The sequence below is a fragment of the Desmodus rotundus genome, chromosome 11, assembly GCF_022682495.2.
Source record: "Desmodus rotundus isolate HL8 chromosome 11, HLdesRot8A.1, whole genome shotgun sequence".
Lineage (NCBI taxonomy): Eukaryota > Metazoa > Chordata > Mammalia > Chiroptera > Phyllostomidae > Desmodus > Desmodus rotundus.
This window is the reverse complement of record NC_071397.1, coordinates 55949851-55969720: the sequence shown is the minus strand read 5'-3', so window position 1 is coordinate 55969720 and position 19870 is coordinate 55949851. Positions and strand designations below refer to the sequence as shown.

Here is a 19870-nt window from a genome sequence, read left to right as displayed (position 1 = left end):
CCAGGATCGTGGTGCAATTTTCTGGAATGCTTCGAACCTGGTAGCAGCTGTGGAATTCGTGAAGAGGAGAGCCTTTCAATGGAGCCTGGAGTCCCATCCACCAACCCAATCAAGCTGATCAAGTCTCTGAGTTTCTGGGACTTATCACAGAATACTGGATTTTTGGCCATGAACAGTGAGGAAACTACGAAGAAAGAGAACTATTCATCCTGTTAATTCGGGCATGTAACATTCCCAAGCTGTGACTTTATGTGAGGTTTAGTTTATCCTAAACAAAGAGCAGGTAAACTCCCTTCAGAACATACTATTTTCTACATACCTGTAAATTTGTTACTACATGTCAGCATTTTAAATTATATATATATATATTTATATGTATATATTTATATATATAATTTAAATAATGATATATATTCTTATCATCCACATGGTCAAATACCACCTATTACATTATAGTAGGTGTTCAGTAAATAGTTGGGAAATAAATTAATGTATAAAAATATACAAGAAATTTTTATGAAGAATTGATTTGGTATCATTTTAATATCTGTGTGTGTTTAATAACTTTATTTTTCTCTTCTGGTTCAATTTGGTCATGAGATATTCTGAAGATTAATGAATAAAATATTTATGACTTCTTTTAGAAAGGCAAATGAAAGATCAACATAATATTTCCTCTCTGCACAATAAAGCCAACGAATTCCAACTATCCCTAGGGCAAATTAACCCTAAAATTCATTTCATTCTGTCTGAAATATTCTTTTAATTTATTAATGTGAATTTAAAGAGTATTGGCCAAGCATATCTTGGAAATTAGTGCATTGGAGTAAATCCTTGCCATTTCTTAGTCCTTTTATATCACAAAAATGCACAGACTACACTTTTTGAAGAAAAGTCTTTCTAATTTAAATATAATTACTTAGGTGCCAGCCTCATGAAATGAACATCAACAATTTGATACTAAATCTAGCTCTGATTCATGCTCATTCATTCACTTCTCATCTAGTGCATTAAAGTAGGCAACTACCTACTTTTAGATTTTTTAAGTAGTGTTACATAGTTGCATTCTTATTCAGTTGTCACATTTGTACAAGAAAGCATTAAAGGATTGGATGAGTGACAAACTGCACCCTGAATAGAAACAGCACTTGCACTAAAGTTCAGAAATGGTCTTTGACTTGAAGAAAATGCAGGACGTTTTTGGAGGATCAACTGTTTGCCAGACTCTGTCTTTAAGCAGCGTATCTGTGCACTTAGTCTTCAAAGTGACTGAATACGCTGTGTGTATTATTAGTTCCATTAAACAGATGAAGGGCTTGAAGCTCAGAGATGTTAAATAATTAAGAGTCTATAAAGAATGGAATAAGCAGGCTTCAGCTTCAATAGTCAGATGATTGTCATCCCAATCTCACCCCAACTTTCTTGTTCTAAGATAGGATGTGTTTAGCAGTCTTCCATTACTGGCATTAAAAAACAACAACAAAAAAAACCCTAAGAAAAATTCATCCTTTAATTTTCTGCTCAACAAACCATCTTCTTAATCTAAAAAGGGAGTGACCTGACATTGAGAGGAAATAAATGGTCCATAGCATTTCATAAACTCCTAACTAGACTTAAAAACCTGTTAAATAAGGATACGTAATTCTAGTGGCACATTTAAAATCGTTGTGATTGGCCTCATTTTTAAGATGATTAATTCAAGTACTAAATAGATTCTTTATGAGTGCTTCTTAAAGTTTTTATGTCAATGAATCATGGACACATACACACACCAAATACCTACTACAGTGTAGTTGCATAAAACAGATTATGATTGATGCTGAAGTAATATGACTGCATAATTTAAATTATAATTACTATGTCACAATTTGTTCTATATTTTTCAAGCACTGAGGGTTTCAAAGGAAGCAATAATATAGCTCGTAATTATAAAAAGCCACCAGGAAGGTTTCCAATATTTTTATTTATTAATTTAGAGCCTTTATTAAAGCCTTAAGGTAACACACTAAAATTTATTATTTCTCTTTGACAAGTGGCACTCAAAGATATTAAGTAACATTGTTAGAAAATGTTGGAAATGCAATTCAGATGCTGCCTCCTGACGTCTGTTAACTTTAGAAAGGAAATAAGAGGGTTTAGTAGACCAACTACCTCACCCAATGTTGATGTGAAACCCTGTATGTTAAGGTTAAGAAGCAATAAATGTAAAGTTTTTGCTGATTTCTAATTCATCATGCTCAACATTTTACTTCTGGATGCTCAAGGACTCTTTCTGTTTGCTTCTGGATATAGTCCAGGGATCTTCCTTTATGAATAATCTACCTATTCTATATATCTGCTTCTATAAAATGAAGATTATATCTGCTCCATGATGTTGTCACGGGCAATAAGAGCACTAGGACGTAGTAAGCATTAAATGTATTTCACAAATAGGTTGTTTTATCGTAGAGGTTGTCAAATATAAATGGTATCACAATTCATGCATAGTCATCATTTGGATCAAACTTCCTAAGGCTACTCTACATCCTGGAGCCCTTAAAGTCATATGTGTACAGTCCTGTCTTTAATAATAGACTCAGGAATCTTTGGATCGAACAGGCAAGAGAATTTCTAAATTGGCGGGGCAAGTAGGTAGATAATTTAAAAACAAAAAAGAGGAAAATATACACTCTGGCACATATTTACATAATAGTTATGATTGTTGTTTATTATATATAATATACATTTTATTATACTCCCAGTTCTTTATTTATTTGCATCTTTTACAGTTGTTTTAATTTTTAAATAAAATTGTTCTGTAACTGAGCATGACAAAAAACTTGCAATTAAAGTCAGAAGGATAATTATCAAGTCACGTCTTCTTTTCAGTCTCCAGTTTATCAGATATGCGATGCCCTAAGTCTCAGAACATGCCAGTTCCTAGCCAGCAGTGCTGGCCTTTGCCCTCCTGTCAGAGCCTGGCCATCCCCGTCTCTACGTGTCCTTGTCAGTGACGTCCCTTGAGGAGCGCTCTTTCCTGAGTAACAGAAATTTCTCTCACTGGACTTCCTCATACATTTTTGATTGGTTATATCCATATGTAACTATACTTAAATAGAAAATAAAAATCTAAAAGAAGGTGAAGAAAATTATGAGCAAAAATGTATTAATTCTTTACAACTTTGTAACACACGATTTTAGATCAATGCTTGGAAGATAAATTTTGCTCTTCAAGGTAGAAGGCGCAAAAATGTCTTTTGATTCAACCTTACCTTCACCAAGTGAAAAGTTTAAAAATAGACCTAAAGAGTAACACAATAAAGTAAATGCTTCATTGCTACTATCAGTTTTCATGTAAAAAACTACTTAAAATAGAAATCCTATCTCTTTATCAGCTTTAGATAAATGTTGGTTATTTAACATACCAATGAGCAAAGGCAATTAGGTGGAATGCTCTATGTTAATAAAACAATAGAAATTGTTGGGCCATCTAAATTATTTATATTCAGATTTAACTTGTAACTTAGTAACTTATAGAAGATTAATAAGTATATAAAGAGAAGAAATAAAGTGCCATTCTGTTAATCATGCCACGTACTCCATGTCCTTTTACTATTCATTAAATCAATCATATGCAAATGCAATAAATGTTGTATTTGTGACTTCATTGCATACCCTGAAATATCTGATACAAATATTTCTTTCCTACTTGGTTATAAATGGACCCCAGAATATTCCTTCTGCAGTAACTACAAGAATAAAACCAACAGTTCTGTTGATAAATTTTGTTAAATATTATAAATTTCTCAGCAAAATACTAAGAAGTTATGCAAAACTCCTGGTAATTATACGTCTGTATCTTGCTACCATAAAATAGCATGGAAAATAAAAAAAAAAATTGAAGGAGGACTTAGGAAAACTAGACCAATCATATAAGTACCAAATTAGTAAGACAACAATAATCAAGTCTAAATATGACTGTGTACCAATGAAGATAGGAGATGTGATCGGTGAGACATTCAGTATCTTCCAATTCCGTCAGTCCCCTAAGCTCCCCTAGGCAACACTGGTGTTGTCTTCATCACCCAATCCTGAGAGCCTGGTATCAAATCCTGAGTGTATGTACAATATACACACAATTGAAATTGATTGAAGGAAGGTCAATTAATTCATTATTTGCTACTTTTTACAGTTTTAGGGTTTTAGTGGAATATGAGATAAACCCAACTTATTCCAAATGCCTTTCTTTGTTGATTAAAAAATGGTATGAATTATTTTGATCCTCTGCTTGGCAAAGTCTCATATTTATTCTCATTTCAACTGAATCAAAGAAAATAGCTATAGCTAATTAAGATAAGCAAATAGTGGCAAAAACAGACTTGCACTTTAGCAATAAATGAAAGCCTGCCTGGCCATACCTTATTTTTCTCTGGTCTATTTTCATTGACTTTTCTGAAGGTACATCTTTTTAGAGCAGAGTAATCACTTGTGCACTCTTAGAATATGAGCTAACTCCTTTCTGTAAATTGTGTATAGAAGATATTGATTTATAAATTTAAGTTGATCTAATTATGAAAGAAATTATAAAATCTAGGCCATGTTCTTTTGTCAAAAAGAAATAATTGTTAGAAGGGCACTGGAACTCAAACACATGAAGAATCACCTCCCTTACAAATAGTCTCCCATTATGTAAAAAAGAATGGCAACTACTCTTCTAACTCACTAAAATTTTGCTATTTAATCACAGGCACTTATAAACTTTTGCTGTTTAAGGCATTCTTCTAACAAATAATTGAGACTAGTTTAATTGCAGTTTTAGTCATTATTGATTTGTGTTGCAAATTGACATGATCAAGAACTATGTGTGATATTCCATATCAACATAAAAATGGTATTTTAACCTACTGAAAGAATTACAGGTACATTAGCATTAGTATGCACAGGCATAATTGGAAAGCCGAGAAGGATTTCTAGGATATAGCTAGACTATTTAAAATTTACCTCAAGGTGTTTGTTCTTGACTTCATTCTCTTGACTGAAATTGCTGCAAACTCAATAAATGTAATTATCGTCAAACTCTAATGGGTTCAACAGGTGAATCTTGACCTTATAGTAACTGTTCTTGGGGAAAGCAGATATCTGTTCAGAAGACTGAGTGAAATGGCATTTGATCATGCAGTAAAGAACAATTTCACACCCCAGCAGCATGGAAGTATGTGACTACTTAATAGAGAAAGCACCGTAGAGAAAGTGTTTTATAATAAGTGCTGATATCTGGGGAGGATTTTAGAACACTAACTGAATGATAGTTTATGGGCATGGGTAAAAGTCCTAGGAACATGATATCATGGGAGAAAAAAACCCTTTATGTTTGAAGGGAGAGGGTTGGGCTTCCTTTCTTCTTTCCTTCTTGACTAGATCAGGATTGGGTATACTGTGTAACTTGGTACCTTGGTTGGGTTGACACCACATGAAGATTAAATTTTATTGTGAGACTAACATTAATATCTTTAGTATGAGGATGCCAAACCATAAAAGAAGAAACTATAGAAGAAATGATCTTGTGTTCAATAGTCATTTAGCTGATGAACACTTACTATAAGGGTCAATGAAGGTGCTAACACAACCAGAAATATTCTTATACATCCAATTCACTGTTTCCTCTTATAGCTCAAACATGAAGGAAGAATGTGAAAGCATATTATGATCTTACATAGTGAGAAATGACTATGACACTGATAATAATGGGTCTTGCAAATACTAAGAACTTCACTGCTAGTACTATTTCTTTATGGGACCATCAAGACCTAAAAAATACCAAGAGATATAAAAAGTACTGAGATCTCATGAACTTACTGAAGGGAACATTGTCAATGTCACCATGCTAGCCTGTAATTATTTTCTAATTAGAATCTTCTTAAATTTCTGATGCCCCTTATGGTGGAAATGGCCTACTAATTTCATTTATTAAATATTTAATGACTAGGAAAATGTTTACAATATAATCTTAAATTGAAAGAAAAAGAATGCTCGTGCAAGGCATAAGTATGCCAGCCTTTTTAAAAAGATTTTATTTACTTATTTTTAGAGAGAAGGGAGGAGAGGGTGAAAGAGAGAGGGAGAAAGATCAATGCGTGAGAGAAACACTGATTGGTTGCCTCTCACCTGGAAGCTCCAACCTGGGACCAGGCTGCAACCCAAGCATGTGCCCTCACCAGGAATTGAACCAGCAACCTTTTGCTTTGGGGATGACATCCAACCAACAGAGTCACACTGGTCAGGGCTGCCAGTATTTTTATACAGATTTACTACTGGTTTTATTTTTTAATAATCATTCACTATTTTATAATTAAAATTAATGTCATATAAAATATTTTACATATAATTTCTATATCATTATGTAGTATTATATAATAAAAAGATGTTAAAGATATTATCAATTTTCCAAAAGGGAAATTATAAAAACTAATTAATCAGAATGTTTTTTGGGAGAAATACTTATCTTAATGGCAAACTTCATCTCTTCTTCCAAAATACTTTTTGTTCCATGCTCAGTTTATAAATATGATAAAATAAGTAGCTGGTGTACATTTTTAGAAAAGAAATGTTATTCAAAAAGTGCTCGTGCAGTTAAGTTTACCTTCGCCCATTTACTTAAAAAAATGTTCCCCTGTAAGTTTTTTGGTTAAAAACTTTTTAGTTTTTAGTAACTCAAATAAAATATATATAAATGAAAGAGCAATTATCTCATATATGACAACTTTAATTTTTTTTTCCTATTTAAGATGCCACTTGAAAAGCATTTCATGGCCATGCCAAAGAGAAGAATAGTGACATTTAAAATTCTTCTATAGATTTCAATAATCTCATTTTCTCATTTTCTCACCAGTGCATGTTTATTCTACCACTTATCTCTCACTAAATCACCTGGCAGTTCAGCAAAAGGGAAGAACTGAGGAGGAGTGGACTCAAAGAACCTCAACTTTGATCCCTCCTACCACCCTGTCTTTTCGTACAGTACCATCTTCTGAGTATAATTCTCTCGAAGAGCCACTATGTCCCTGGATAAGAAATGAATATGCCTTCCTTCGTATTTATCTATCTTCCAACAGTTTACACAAGTTATCCGAAGTCAGAGAGGACTTTGTCTCAGGGGATGACATTAGATTCATTTGGGGAATCATATGGAAATACAAAGAGAACCAAGTAAAGTTGGATGATTTTTGTGCTTCTGATACACAAAGGGGCACCCCAATCTTTGGGCATATCAGTGAAAGTCTTTAATAATCATTCACCATTTTATAATTAAAATTAATGTCACATAAAATATTTTACTTATAATTTTATATCATTATATAATATTATATAATAAAAAGATAAAAATCTTTTTATTATATAAAGGTGTTAAAATTGTAATGATGCCTACTGACTTACTTCTCCTAAACCAATGTATAATGATTTTGAATAACAAATGACAAAATACCCATCCTGAAACTAAAGAAGGGTAAAAAGAGCTAGAAAGAATACATGAAAAAATATATACATAATTCAAATGACAATTTTAAGGGTAGTATACACTTTAATGTTTAAAAATGACATTGTCTTATTGAGCTTTAGAAATTCAATTCACTATTTTCAAACTGGGAATAAAATAGAATGTGATTTTTTTTCTAGGCTGTATATTGCTTTTAATCTGGATATACATAAGAGGAAAAATATCCTTATTTTCAAGTTATTTACATACTGCTGCTCTAAAAACATTTCTCAAATATGTCTCAGATTAAAACCAAAATAGCAGAACTAATCCATCCTCTCCTTAAATGCAAAAGAATAAAATTCCCCTCCTATAATTTCTTCAAAAAAATTACTATGGAAATAAGGCATTTTCAAACTCTGATAAATTACCTTTCTCACTAAGAGAGAACAAATGTCATTGTATCTATCAGAAATTTGGTTGCTTGAGGGTGACAATTTTTTCAGTGTCTATAAGCCACTCAATTCATGTTATTAAATCTTTTTTAGGAGAAAAAATTAAAATTTCCCTTTATTTCACTATAACATTAAAGACATTCTGAAGATCCAGTGAACCAATTAATGAAAAAAATTATAATCATAATAAGAGAAGATTTTCCACACAATAGTAGAGAGGAATACAAGTGTGAGCAAAAGTAGGCTTACAGTTGTGAGCACTCAAAGCAGTTTATTCTTGAATTTATTTATTGATTTATTATTGTATTATTATTAACCTTCTTTTCCCCACCCCTGTATTTATGCTTATAAAGTTTCCACCTGCAACTGACACATAAAAATCAGGTAGTAATGACCTAGGAAACGTGAACATTGTCAAAGTGCTGAACTACTTGTATCAGTAATTCAGTCTATAGAAAATTCAATGAATACATCAGGCATCTGTAATTTGTTTAAATAGTATATTATAACCACCAAGTGCTAAAAGCCAATAGCTGCATTTGTCTATGGAATACCTGAAATGTGAGTAGTCCGAATGAATAGGCATGGTGTCAAATACACACAAAATTTCAAAGACTTAGTGAAAAAAGGCAAATATCTCAGTCATAATTTTATATTGATTACCTGATTAAATAATAGTTATTTTTATGTAATTCGTTAAAAAATAAATTAACAACATTGATTTTTACCTGTTTTGTATATGTTTTTTAACAAAGCTATTGGAAACTTTTAAATTATATTTGTGCCTTCCATTAGATTTTTATTTCATTGGCGGAGTGGTATAAACAACTAAAGATACATAAGAACATATCCTTGTTTTACAGTTTCTGCATTAGTCCAGTTTCTAAGTGTAAACTAGCACTTGAAAATGACAAGTGTGATTCTTGGCTAGTCTTGAGCCTCTAAAAGTGAGTAAGACAAACGAAAGCCAGAATACCGATACTTACATATTACAAATTAGACTTTAAAACAAAAGCTATAATAAGAGACAGAGAAGGATACTACACAATGATAAAGAGAACAACCCAACAAGAGGATATAAACCTAATAAACATTTATGCACCTAACATAGGAGCTCCTAAATATGTAAATAAAATCTTGATGGACATAAAGGAAGAGATCGACAGAAATACAGTGTAGTACAGGATTTTAACACCCTATTGGCATCAATGGATAGATGTTCTAGACAGAAAATCAATAAGGAAACAGCAGCTTTAAATGATACACTAGATCACATCGGTTTAATTGATATCTTCAAACCATTTCAACTCAGAACAGCAGAATATACATTCTTTTCAAGTTCACATAGAATATTTTCTAGGACAGACCACATACTAGGACACAAAACAAGTCTCAAAAATTTGAGAAAACTGAAGCTTGTTACTAAACAATGTATGGGTTAACAAGTTCAAGAAATAAATCCTTGAAACAAATGAAAATGAGACCACAACCCAAAATCTATGGGACCCGATAAAAGCAATCCTAGGATGGAAATTTATAGCATTACAGGCCCACCTCAAGAAACAAGAAACATCTCAAACAAACAATCTAACCTTACACATCCAGGAACTAGAAAAATGACAACACACAAAGCTCAAAGTGAGTAGAAGAAAGGAAATCATATAGATCAGAGCAGAAATAAACAAAATACAGTCTAAAACAACAACACAAAAGATCAAGAAAACCAAGAGCTGGTTCTTTGAAAAGATACACAGGACTGACAAACTTTAACCAGACTTATCAAGAAAAAAAAAAAGAGAACCCAAATAAATAAAGTCAGAAATGAAAGAGGAGAAGTAATAACTGACCCTACAGAAATACAAGGGATTGTAAGAAAATAGTATAAGCAAGTATATGCCAACAAATTGGGACAATCTGGACAAAATGGATAAATTCCCAGATACATGAAATTATACAACATATTAAGTTCCTTTAAAATGGTATCTAAAGCTATAAAAGTTGGAGTTATTTTAACCTTGAATATGTACCAAGACCTCTACTTATTGAAATCTTGTGGCCTTTTAGTGCTTCCGTGATTTACGTTCCCATAAGGCCATGTAGGAAACTGTGTTCTTGTCATTGGTGAAGGGGCCCTCACTGAAATCCAAGCTTGGAAAGATTTCCTTTGTTGTTTTAGACTTTCTGGCCTGGTTTTGAGGGATGGGGTATGGAGCTGGAGGACATGTGGGAGGGAATCCTCTAACACTGACATCTACTCCATCAGCTTTTGCTAGGCGCTTATTTTATCGAAGCATATTAAACTTCTCTGATATTAAAAATGTATTAAGAGGGAGTAAGCTCAAGGGAGATTTTTGTGCGATGTAAGGCATCCATATGGCATCAGATATCTGAAACCAACATGTTAAAGAGCAATCACAATGTGGCAGTTACAATCAGAAGGCAAACTCTCAGACAAGGGCTTCTTTTCAGTCTCTAATGTATCATCTATAGGGCACTACACTGTAGTATTCTCATGACAGTAGAAATGCCTCTAGAGACTTCCATAAAAAGTGTAAATCTGCAATAAAAAACTGATTTAGAAAAGTGTTAAAACAATTATTTTAATAGTAGTTCTGATATCATGCCTTGAGGGCAAACAATTAAACCAAAGTTTGGATCCAGAGGATTTAATAACTTATGCAATATTACTGAGAAACACATAAACTGATCTTTAAGTGGGTATTCATACCGTCATAAATCCATCCAGCAAACCTGAATCGGGTTTCGGAGGTGCCTGCAACCGTTCCATCGACCATTTTTCAATGATGGAGGAGACTTGTGTATTTTCGGTGTTTAATATTCTGAACCCTGTCATGTTAACGCCACTGTATCGGTAGGGCTCTACATCAAGAGCGAAAAGGTCCTGAAAGACAATTTTTTCATGTTAGTATCAATGGAGTATATTCACAGGCACACATAATTGAAATAGTCACTTATTCTTACTTCCCTTAGGATACTTTACATCATTGTTTCTCATGTGATATTCAACATCACAAATCACCAAGATTCAAATAGACTATTCTCATGCTTTGCCAATGCAAATATATATACTTTACATAAACATATATACTTTACTTTGCCAATGCAAACACACACACACACACACACACATACTTTATATATGTATAATATTCTAGCTCTACTAATGGAACAAGAGACTTTTTATAACCACTTTAAGATTTCCCTAAGTTTTCTTCTCTATATTACAGGTAGCTTGCCATTACCTACAATGCATTGACATTTTATTTTTAACTGACTAAAGGTGTTTTTTTTTTTTTTCCATTTCCATTTATGCCCCTTATACTTTCTTCCACCTGCATCCCAACCCCTCTCCCCCTCAACACACTGTTGCCCACATCCATGAGTCCTTTTTCTTTTTGTGTGTGTGACATATCTCTACTACCCAACCCACCCAGGGCTGTTAGCCGTTCTCTATGAGTCTGTCTCTATTCTGCTTGTTAGTTTAGTTTGTTTATAAGATTCCATATCCACATATGAGTGAAATCATATGCAATTTGAATTTGTCTTTTTCTGACTGGCTTATTTCATTTAGCATAATGTTCTCCAGGTCCATCCAAGCTATTGAAAATGGTAAAATTGTCTTCTTTTTTATGGCCAGGTAGTATTCCACTGTGTAAATATACCATTGTTGTTTTATCCACTCATCTACTGATGGACACTTGAGCTGTCTCCAAATTTTGGCTATTGTAAATAACACTGCAATGAAGGTGTGCAATAAAGGTATTCTTCCCCACCCTGGCTGGCGTGGCTCAGTGGATTAAGCGCTGGCCTGAGAAGCAAAAGGTCACTGGTTTTATACCCAGTAAGGGCACATGCCTGGGTTATGGGCCAGGTACCCAGTAGGGGGTGTGAGAGAGGCAACCACACATTGATGTTTCTCTCCCTCTCTTTTTATCTCCCTTCTCCTCTATCTAAAAATAAATAAATAAAACCTTTTAAAAATTATGAAAAAATTAATAAAAATAAAGGTATTTTTCCTATGTCTTGCTTTATTGGCTGATTATTGTCATTTCTCTGTTTTGTTATGTCTTTTTTTTAAGAAAAGAGATCATAAAACATGGCTTCTAACTAAAAAAAATTACATCAAAGCTGAGAAAAACAGTGAACAACGGCCTGTTTTGTTGCAGAATGTTTTAGTCCCTTTGTCTTAAACCCTACCTGGCAAATTCACCATAAGGAAGCCCTTAGATTTAAGTTGCCCTTTCCAGTCTGTATACAGTGAATGCTCTCATTTTGCCCTCTGGTTTTCCCAAGAGACAGGAGACCAAAGCTATCAGAGGATGTGGATGTTATGAGAACATGCTGCATGTGGGCCTTTTTTCTTCTTTCGAACTGATCTTACAGACAACATGAGAACTGGGGCAGGATTAATGCCATTGGTCTTATGCACAGCGTGTCTTGGACCCATACAACGATACAGGCTAGATAATGGGAATAAAATGCAGTGGAGAGCAGTTGACATTGACCTGAGCTGCGTTATGTGATATAAAAAATATAATAATAACAGATGTTTAGGGTTTTATTTTTCAATGTTTGCTATCAAGCCAAGGGGATATTATAAATAATGTATTGCACTATATGCTAAGGGGTAAAAGAGTAGAAATCAGCAAAAGTCAGAAGCAAAACAGATGCCTTTCAATTTTTATAGACAGAAACAACTTTATAAAGCAGAAGGAATCTACAAAAGAGAATTCATGAAAGACAATAACAGCAAACAAACAAACAAACAAACAAAACAACTAGAAAAGTTTGGTTAGAATCAAACTAAAAAAGGCCTTCAATTATAGGCCGAGTTCTAGACATCCTAAACTAGGTTTTTCATTTTTTTTTCTCACTGATACTTTTGCTTTCCTAAAATCTTATGATTAGGATAGAAATGAGTTTCAGCAAGCAGAATTAATATACAATTTGCTGATGAGTGCAGGCTTCCATTCCCTTTCCACCTGCCTATCACTACGTTTCTCACAGGCCACAAATCCCCTAGTGGGAAGTGATATAGAGAGAGCACAGCAGAATTGGAGACACATGGCTGTTTCACAGAGGAAGGTGTTAAAAACAGGACCCAAATGGAGTCATTTTTACAAAGCCCATGTCCCCAAACCAGGACTCGGTGCCTAACCTAACACGGTTTCAGCCTTCCCCAGCAATGTCATTTTAACTGGTCTGTCTGTAATTTCCTGGTCAACGCCAGTGACGTAATCTGCCTAAATACACCCTTTTGTCCCAGAATGGGAGGTAACCTTGCCTGAAATAATGCCTTTTTTTAGCTATGACTTCCTTTTGCACCCCTCTCTGCCTTTAAATGCCTTTTGGGCAGCTCCTCAGAGCTCCTCTCTACTTGGTAGATGGGATGCTGCCCCACTCAGAAATTGTTCAATAAAGCCAACGAAACCTTGAAATTTACTTAGTTGAATTTTGTTTTTTTCATAAAGAAAAATCTGGATATGAAATGATAAATAGAGCTAAAAGTAAGCAGGACTGGTAAAACGGTAAAGTTAGATTTCGGGCATAGTAAGGAAAAACTGTGTGGTGGCCTATAAAGACAAAAGATAAGGGCAACATGCAATTCGCCAATTGTAAATCAAATCACACTGACTTTTTAAAAATCCAACTAAACATAGGCAAAAACAAGATAGTAAATTTAATGTACTAAAAGGGCAGCTTTAATAAATGGGATTTTTGTAATGTGAATAGAGTTAACAACATCAAAATTTGTTCATTGCTAAAATGATTTCTCAGGAAAACTAATTTTAAAATCTATTATTTTCTCTATAGCAATATATAAATAAGACAATATTTTGAATTTAATATCAGAAATGATAATATTGCAAAATTATCAGTTTCCCACCAAGCATTTTTTGTTCTCTGTGATGATAATTCCTCCTGGGTTTTATTAGAATAATACATAATATAACTACAAAAGTGCCAGTCATTATATTATTTTTTCTCATTCAAAAATTTATTTCCCATTCTGGAAAGTTAGAATAATAAAATTCAGAACATTATATTTATGTTTTGCTTACTTATGAGTGGTAAATTACTTACCAGAGTGGTAAAGATATAATGATAATATTCTGTCATCATTCCCATAGCTAATGCCTAAGGAGTAAAAAATAAAAAATATATAGTTATATTGATATTGAAGGTACACATTATTTGAAATAAGTTATGTCAATAAGACAAGGGAGAACAAAAAATAGTAGGATGTAATAAAGAACCAGCCTATAACATGGAAGTTACATTAAAATTGAGTCAAACTAAATCTTTTCTCCATAGTTAAAGAAGATTAGTGGTTCCTGAAGGAATTTCAGAACTAATTCTCTTGATAGAAAAGCTATTACTTGAGTGTTTGCAATTGCAAAGCTTATTGCATTGCATATTAAAGCCATTTCATTTCACACAAACCTGAGATAGCACATCTTGGTTCATTATGTGTGTCCACCACAATACGCTTAAGAGGAACACCATTTTATTTTGATGAAAGGTATTACTCAATTAGGGAAAATGTGCTGCAAAGTATAATGACAATAGGGGTTTTTTTTTCAGCAGTTTAGAGACGTTTCCTTCCCTGACATTAAAGCAGCAGATGTAAATCACTGTTATTCAAAAATTACAGACAAAGAAATGTATTTTCATTTTTATTAATATACCAATTGAAATTCACTATGTTTTATTTCACACTTCCTTTTCAATGTTAGACTATTAATCTTAAAGACTTTGGGATTAGAACTGCTAGCCATTAGAAGTGTCAATTCCCCCTCTGAAAATAGAAAATGTTTTTGATATTGCTGTTTATCAATGAAAGGTGTAGTTGCTGATGATGTTTGAAAAAATGATGCATTTTTGATCTTAAGAGGAGCTGGGTAGAGACGGCATCTTTGCCTCAGAGAAAATCTAGCTAATCCCAAGCTCCACTAATTTTCAAAGCTTTCAGACAGGAAACTTCAAATTCACTGTTGCTCAGTATTTACTAAAATCTAAGTTAGTTTAAAGAAATAAGTTAAACAAAAAAACAAACACTTAAGATTAAACTGATAAATTCATCCTTTTTTTCTGGATATGTAAAATATTGGATTAAACCCATCTATGCCTGCTCTCAAAATCATATACCATTTCCTTAGAGTTCCATCATTAGTCAATGCTGAGAAATCTCTGAAAATTTTCATAAATCATAAAATAGATTCCTATTAAATGTACTGCTGCATTTGCAAGAACAAAGGCATTTGCTTTCTTCTTGAATTGGTTTCTAGAGTAACTGAGATCCAAACATGGGATAAATCTCTGAGACAAGTAAAGTTAAAAAAACGCTGTTATATGTATATGGTCTGCCATTATTATAGTATCTAAAAGGATACATTCTGTGCAATAATGGAACTCTGACTTCTTCATTTTCATATTCTCATTTTACTGTTACTCTGATTTTTCATTTACTAATCTTGTTAAAATTATGCATCTTTTTCTGTTTTATATATTTTAAACATTATAATAATTCTGTTTTCCTGACTTAGGTTTATTTTGGAATAAATATTTCTTAATATGTCTATGTCAGAACTCACATAAAAAAAACGAGTATAAAATAATGAAAGAATCAAAGGGAAACCAGAATGGAAATTCGATTAAAGATGATGGGTCCTCTCACCTTTCAGATGGCAAAATAAGCCAGTCAGTTATTCTAGGGACAAGACAACTGATGGTTTGTAAACTAGCTGGAAGCCTAGACAAAGCCTACCAAAGCTCTGTCACTGACAGACAGCTGAGTGCTAACTCACTCCAGGAACAAAGAAAGGGTCTCCTTTCCAAGTCTGTGTAGTTTTAATCTGGTAAAGAATTGTCTTGGTATTAAATGAAAATCAAATCTCTGCTCTAGATTTCAGTGCTTATTTTATTGCATCATTTTGTTCATTACAAAAAACAAAAAAATGCACATGCTTTATTACCCAAATATAACACTATAGCAACTTCCAAATCCAATTAAATATTTTACTGTAGTAAAACAAACATTCATATTAGAAGACTGAACAGGCCTCTGTTTACTACAATAACCATGTTATAACAGGCATTTACTGTTGGTAGTTATATTTTATGGGATATAATTTGACATGTGAATCTGCATCATTCTCCAGTAGTGAAATTTTATCCAGCACATGAAAGAATGCAAGACGGATGATTAATCCTAAACCACTGTGATGGTAGGCGCTGTATATAAAGACTTTTACAAACAAAGTCCATACGCATGTGTTCAAATACAGGCTTTAGACTTCTGGCCAAGATGGAGGCATAGGTAGATAGGCTTTGTTTCCTCGCACAACCAAAAGCAGGGTTACAACAAATTTAAAAACGAAAAACAATCAGCACTGCCAGAAAACCAAACTGTATGGACGTCCAACAACCAAGGAATTAAAGAAGAAACATTTATCTAGACCAGGAGGAGGGGAGGAGGTAGGCAGCTGGGGTGAAGAGGAAGGGTGGCAAGGTGGCAGCTGGAGAACTGGGGTGGGCTAAATGGCAGCTGGTGGGCGGAGCAGTCCCACATTCACATGTGGATAAGCCAGTAGGAACAACTGGGGAGCCATACAGATCACTCAACCCAGGGCTCCAGCACGGGGAAATAAAGCCTCTAAACCTCTGGATATAAAAACCTGTGGGGGTGTGAGAGCAGAAGAAACTACCACCTTCACAGGAGAGATTCACAGGGTCCTAGAATCTACACAAGATCACCCTGGGAATCAGAACAAAAAGTACACAATTTACTGGCAGGTAGCAGGATAAGTGACTGAAAGAGAGGTGACAGCTGAACAAGCAGCATTGTTCCCTCTTGGACCCCTCCCCCACATACAGTGTCACAATGCAGCAATGTGGGTTGCCCTGCCCTGACAAATACCTAAGTCTCTGCCCCTTACCATATAATAGGTGCACCAAGACAAAGAAATATGGCCCAAATGAAAGAACAGGTCAAATTCCAAAAATAGAACTAAGAGATGAAGAAATAGCTACCCTATCAGATCCCGAGTTCAAAACATTAGTAATCAGGATGCTCACAGAAATAATTGAGTATGGACACAAAACAGAAGAAGAAGTGAAACCTCTGCAAAGTGAAATAAAGAAAAATGTACAGGGAACCAACAGTGAAGGGAAGGGGATGGGGACTCAAATCAAAGATATGGAACAAAAGGAAGAAATAAACATTCAACTGGAACAGAATGAAGAAACAAGAATTTTTAAAAATGAGGAGAGTCTTAGGAACCTCTGGGACAACTTTAAATGTTCCAACATTTAAATCATAGGAGTGTCACATGGACAAAACCAAGGGGGAGGGTGGAGGCGGGGGAGGGAGATGGGTTCAGATGGGGTGGGGTGGTGGGATGGGGAGAAAATGCAGACAACTGTAACTGAATAACAATAAAATTTTTTTTTAAAAAAAGAAAACAAATCATAGGAGTGTCAGAAGGAGAAGAGAAAGAGTAAGAAATGGAAAACTATTTGAAAAAATAATGAAGGAAAACATCCCTAATCTGGCAAAGGAAATAGACTTCCAGGAAGTCCAGGAAGCTCAAAGAAGTTGGACCCAAGGAGGAACACACCAAGGCACATCATAATTACATTACCCAAGATTAAAGAGAGGGAGAGAATCTTAGAAGCAGCAAGAGAAAAGGAGACAGTTACCTACAAAGGACTTCCCATAAGACTGTCAGCTGATTTCTCAAAAGAGACCTTGCAGTCAAGAAGGGGCTAGAAAGAAGTATTCCAAATCATGAAAGACAAGGACCTACATCCAAGATTACTCTATCCAGCAAAGCCATCATTTAGAAAGGAAGGGCAAATAAGGTGCTTCCCAGATAAAGTCAAGTTAAAGGAGTTCATCATTACCAAGCTCTTATTATATGAAATGTTAAAGGGACTTATCTAAGAAAAAGAAGAAGATCAAAACTAGGAACAGTAAAATAACAAACTCACAACTATCAACAACTGAACCTAAAAAACAAAAACAAAAACAAACTAAGCAAACAACTAGAACAGGAACAGAATCACAGAAATGGAGATCCCATGGAGCGTTATCAGTGGGAAGGAGACCAGGGTGTGGGGGAGAGAATGGGGGAAAAGGCACAGGGATTAAGAAACATAATTTGTAGATACAAAATAGACAGGGGGAAGTTAAGAATAGTACATGAAATGGAGAAGCCAAAGAACTTATATGTACAACCCATGGACATGAACTAAGTGGGAGGGGGTGGAATGCTGGTGGGAGAGGATATAGGGCAGAGAGGGGAAAGGGGAGAAAAAAAGGGACAACTGTAATAGCATAATCAATAAAATATACTTAAAAAATAAAAAAACAAAATGCCATATTTACACCAGGGGCAAAAATGTCCAGGCTTTACTACTTTGTTATCATATGGCTTTGTACTAATTAATTAAACCCTGACATCAGTTCCCTCATTTGTATGATATGAGCCAATAATAATGACTGTTTTCAAGTATGTTGTTAGGTATGAAGAGTGCTAAAATAATATTAAGAGCTCTTGCTGCTATAAATTATTTATTTTGATTGATTTGTGTTATCTTTGTAAGTGGGCAGTGTTTATTGTGGAAGACATATTCTATTAAATTTATCGGGGTGACATTGTTTAACAGAATTATATAGGTTTCAAGTTTACGATTCTATATCATTTGCATATTGCATTGTGTTCACCACTCAAAGTTAAATCTTCTTCCGTCACCATGTATTTTATTACCCTCTTTTTACCCTTTCCCTCTTACCCTTTATTACCTTCCCATACCCCTTCCCTCTGGTAACCACCACACTGTCATCTGTGTCTATGAGTTTTTGTTTATTTGTTTTCTTATTTGTTCATTTGTTGCTTTCAGTTCCATTTTGTAACATCATTCAATGGCACATGCATGCCTCTGCTATTTCCTTGCTGTTGGCCATTAGTTAAGTTACTTAATCTTTCTCTTTGTCTCTAAAGTTGAGGTAAACCCTACTTCTTTCAGCTGTGGTGATGATTAAATAAGATCAAATGATCAAATAATATCAAATTAAATAAGATCAAGATTAAATAAGGCATCTCACAGTAAATGCCAGCTAAACAGCAAATCCTTTTTTTTTCCTCCTTTTCCTACTGGTTGATTATAATGGTTGAGCTGCTCAACTGTTGACTCTTAGTTTCTTCCTTCATTTCAGTACAAAATAGAAACATCTATGTCATTAGTCAATATTCACATTATTAAACAATATTGTAGCCACTTAAAATAACCTAAAAACCACAAACAAGGTTTTTGAAGATCATCAATATTTACATTCTGTTTCTTATGTGACAATTAATTAAAAGCAATTGTCAGAACTTTTTATCAGAAAATCACATCTCGGTAAATTCTCTGGCTTGTTTTTTAACTGACTGTAAAACAATAACACTTTGATTTGAAAACCAAAACGCCATACTTTAAATGCAATTTAAAAAAAAAAAAAAACTAAGAATTTAAGTAATTTAAAGCTTACCTGTTTCAAAATGCCTGCTGCCATTTCATGGCTACAGTCAAAGATTACATGGAACTCCTTGCCTCTTTTCATTTCTTTTAGTAAGGGTTTTGCATCCTTTGTGTCAGCAGGTAGTTGACGAATTTTGAGTCGAAGGTTGTACCTGGATGGAGCTTTGATGAGCTCTTGCAAACGGATGAGGCCTTTAATAAAAAGGTACAGAAAGAGAAATTGGAGTGGATCATGTAATCACAAAATATACTCACTACGATGCCTACTTTTCTTGACCGTGTATATGAGGTTTGTCCAGAAGGTACCCAGCCATGTAATATGAAAAACAGAGACATTTATTAAAGAAGATACAAGATACAAGAAACATTGTACACAGGACAATGATGCCTCAGTGCCATTTAGTGTAGACACCTT

The 19870-nt window shown here is 34.1% G+C and overlaps 1 protein-coding gene across 4 annotated transcripts in view; it reads right to left on the bottom strand.

The window, feature by feature from the left end:
• The window catches only part of GRIK2 (glutamate ionotropic receptor kainate type subunit 2), a 598702-nt gene that overhangs the window by 296727 nt on the left and 282105 nt on the right, over nucleotides 1–19870 (bottom strand). For all 4 annotated transcript variants that reach the window (XM_024551764.4, XM_053914034.2, XM_024551766.4 and 1 more), the window contains exons 4-6: nucleotides 19466–19647; nucleotides 14014–14067; nucleotides 10637–10810 (exon numbers count right to left, since the gene is read on the bottom strand). In XM_024551764.4, the coding sequence (XP_024407532.1) occupies nucleotides 10637–10810; nucleotides 14014–14067; nucleotides 19466–19647 (410 nt within the window). The remainder of the gene's footprint in view (nucleotides 1–10636; nucleotides 10811–14013; nucleotides 14068–19465; nucleotides 19648–19870) is intronic.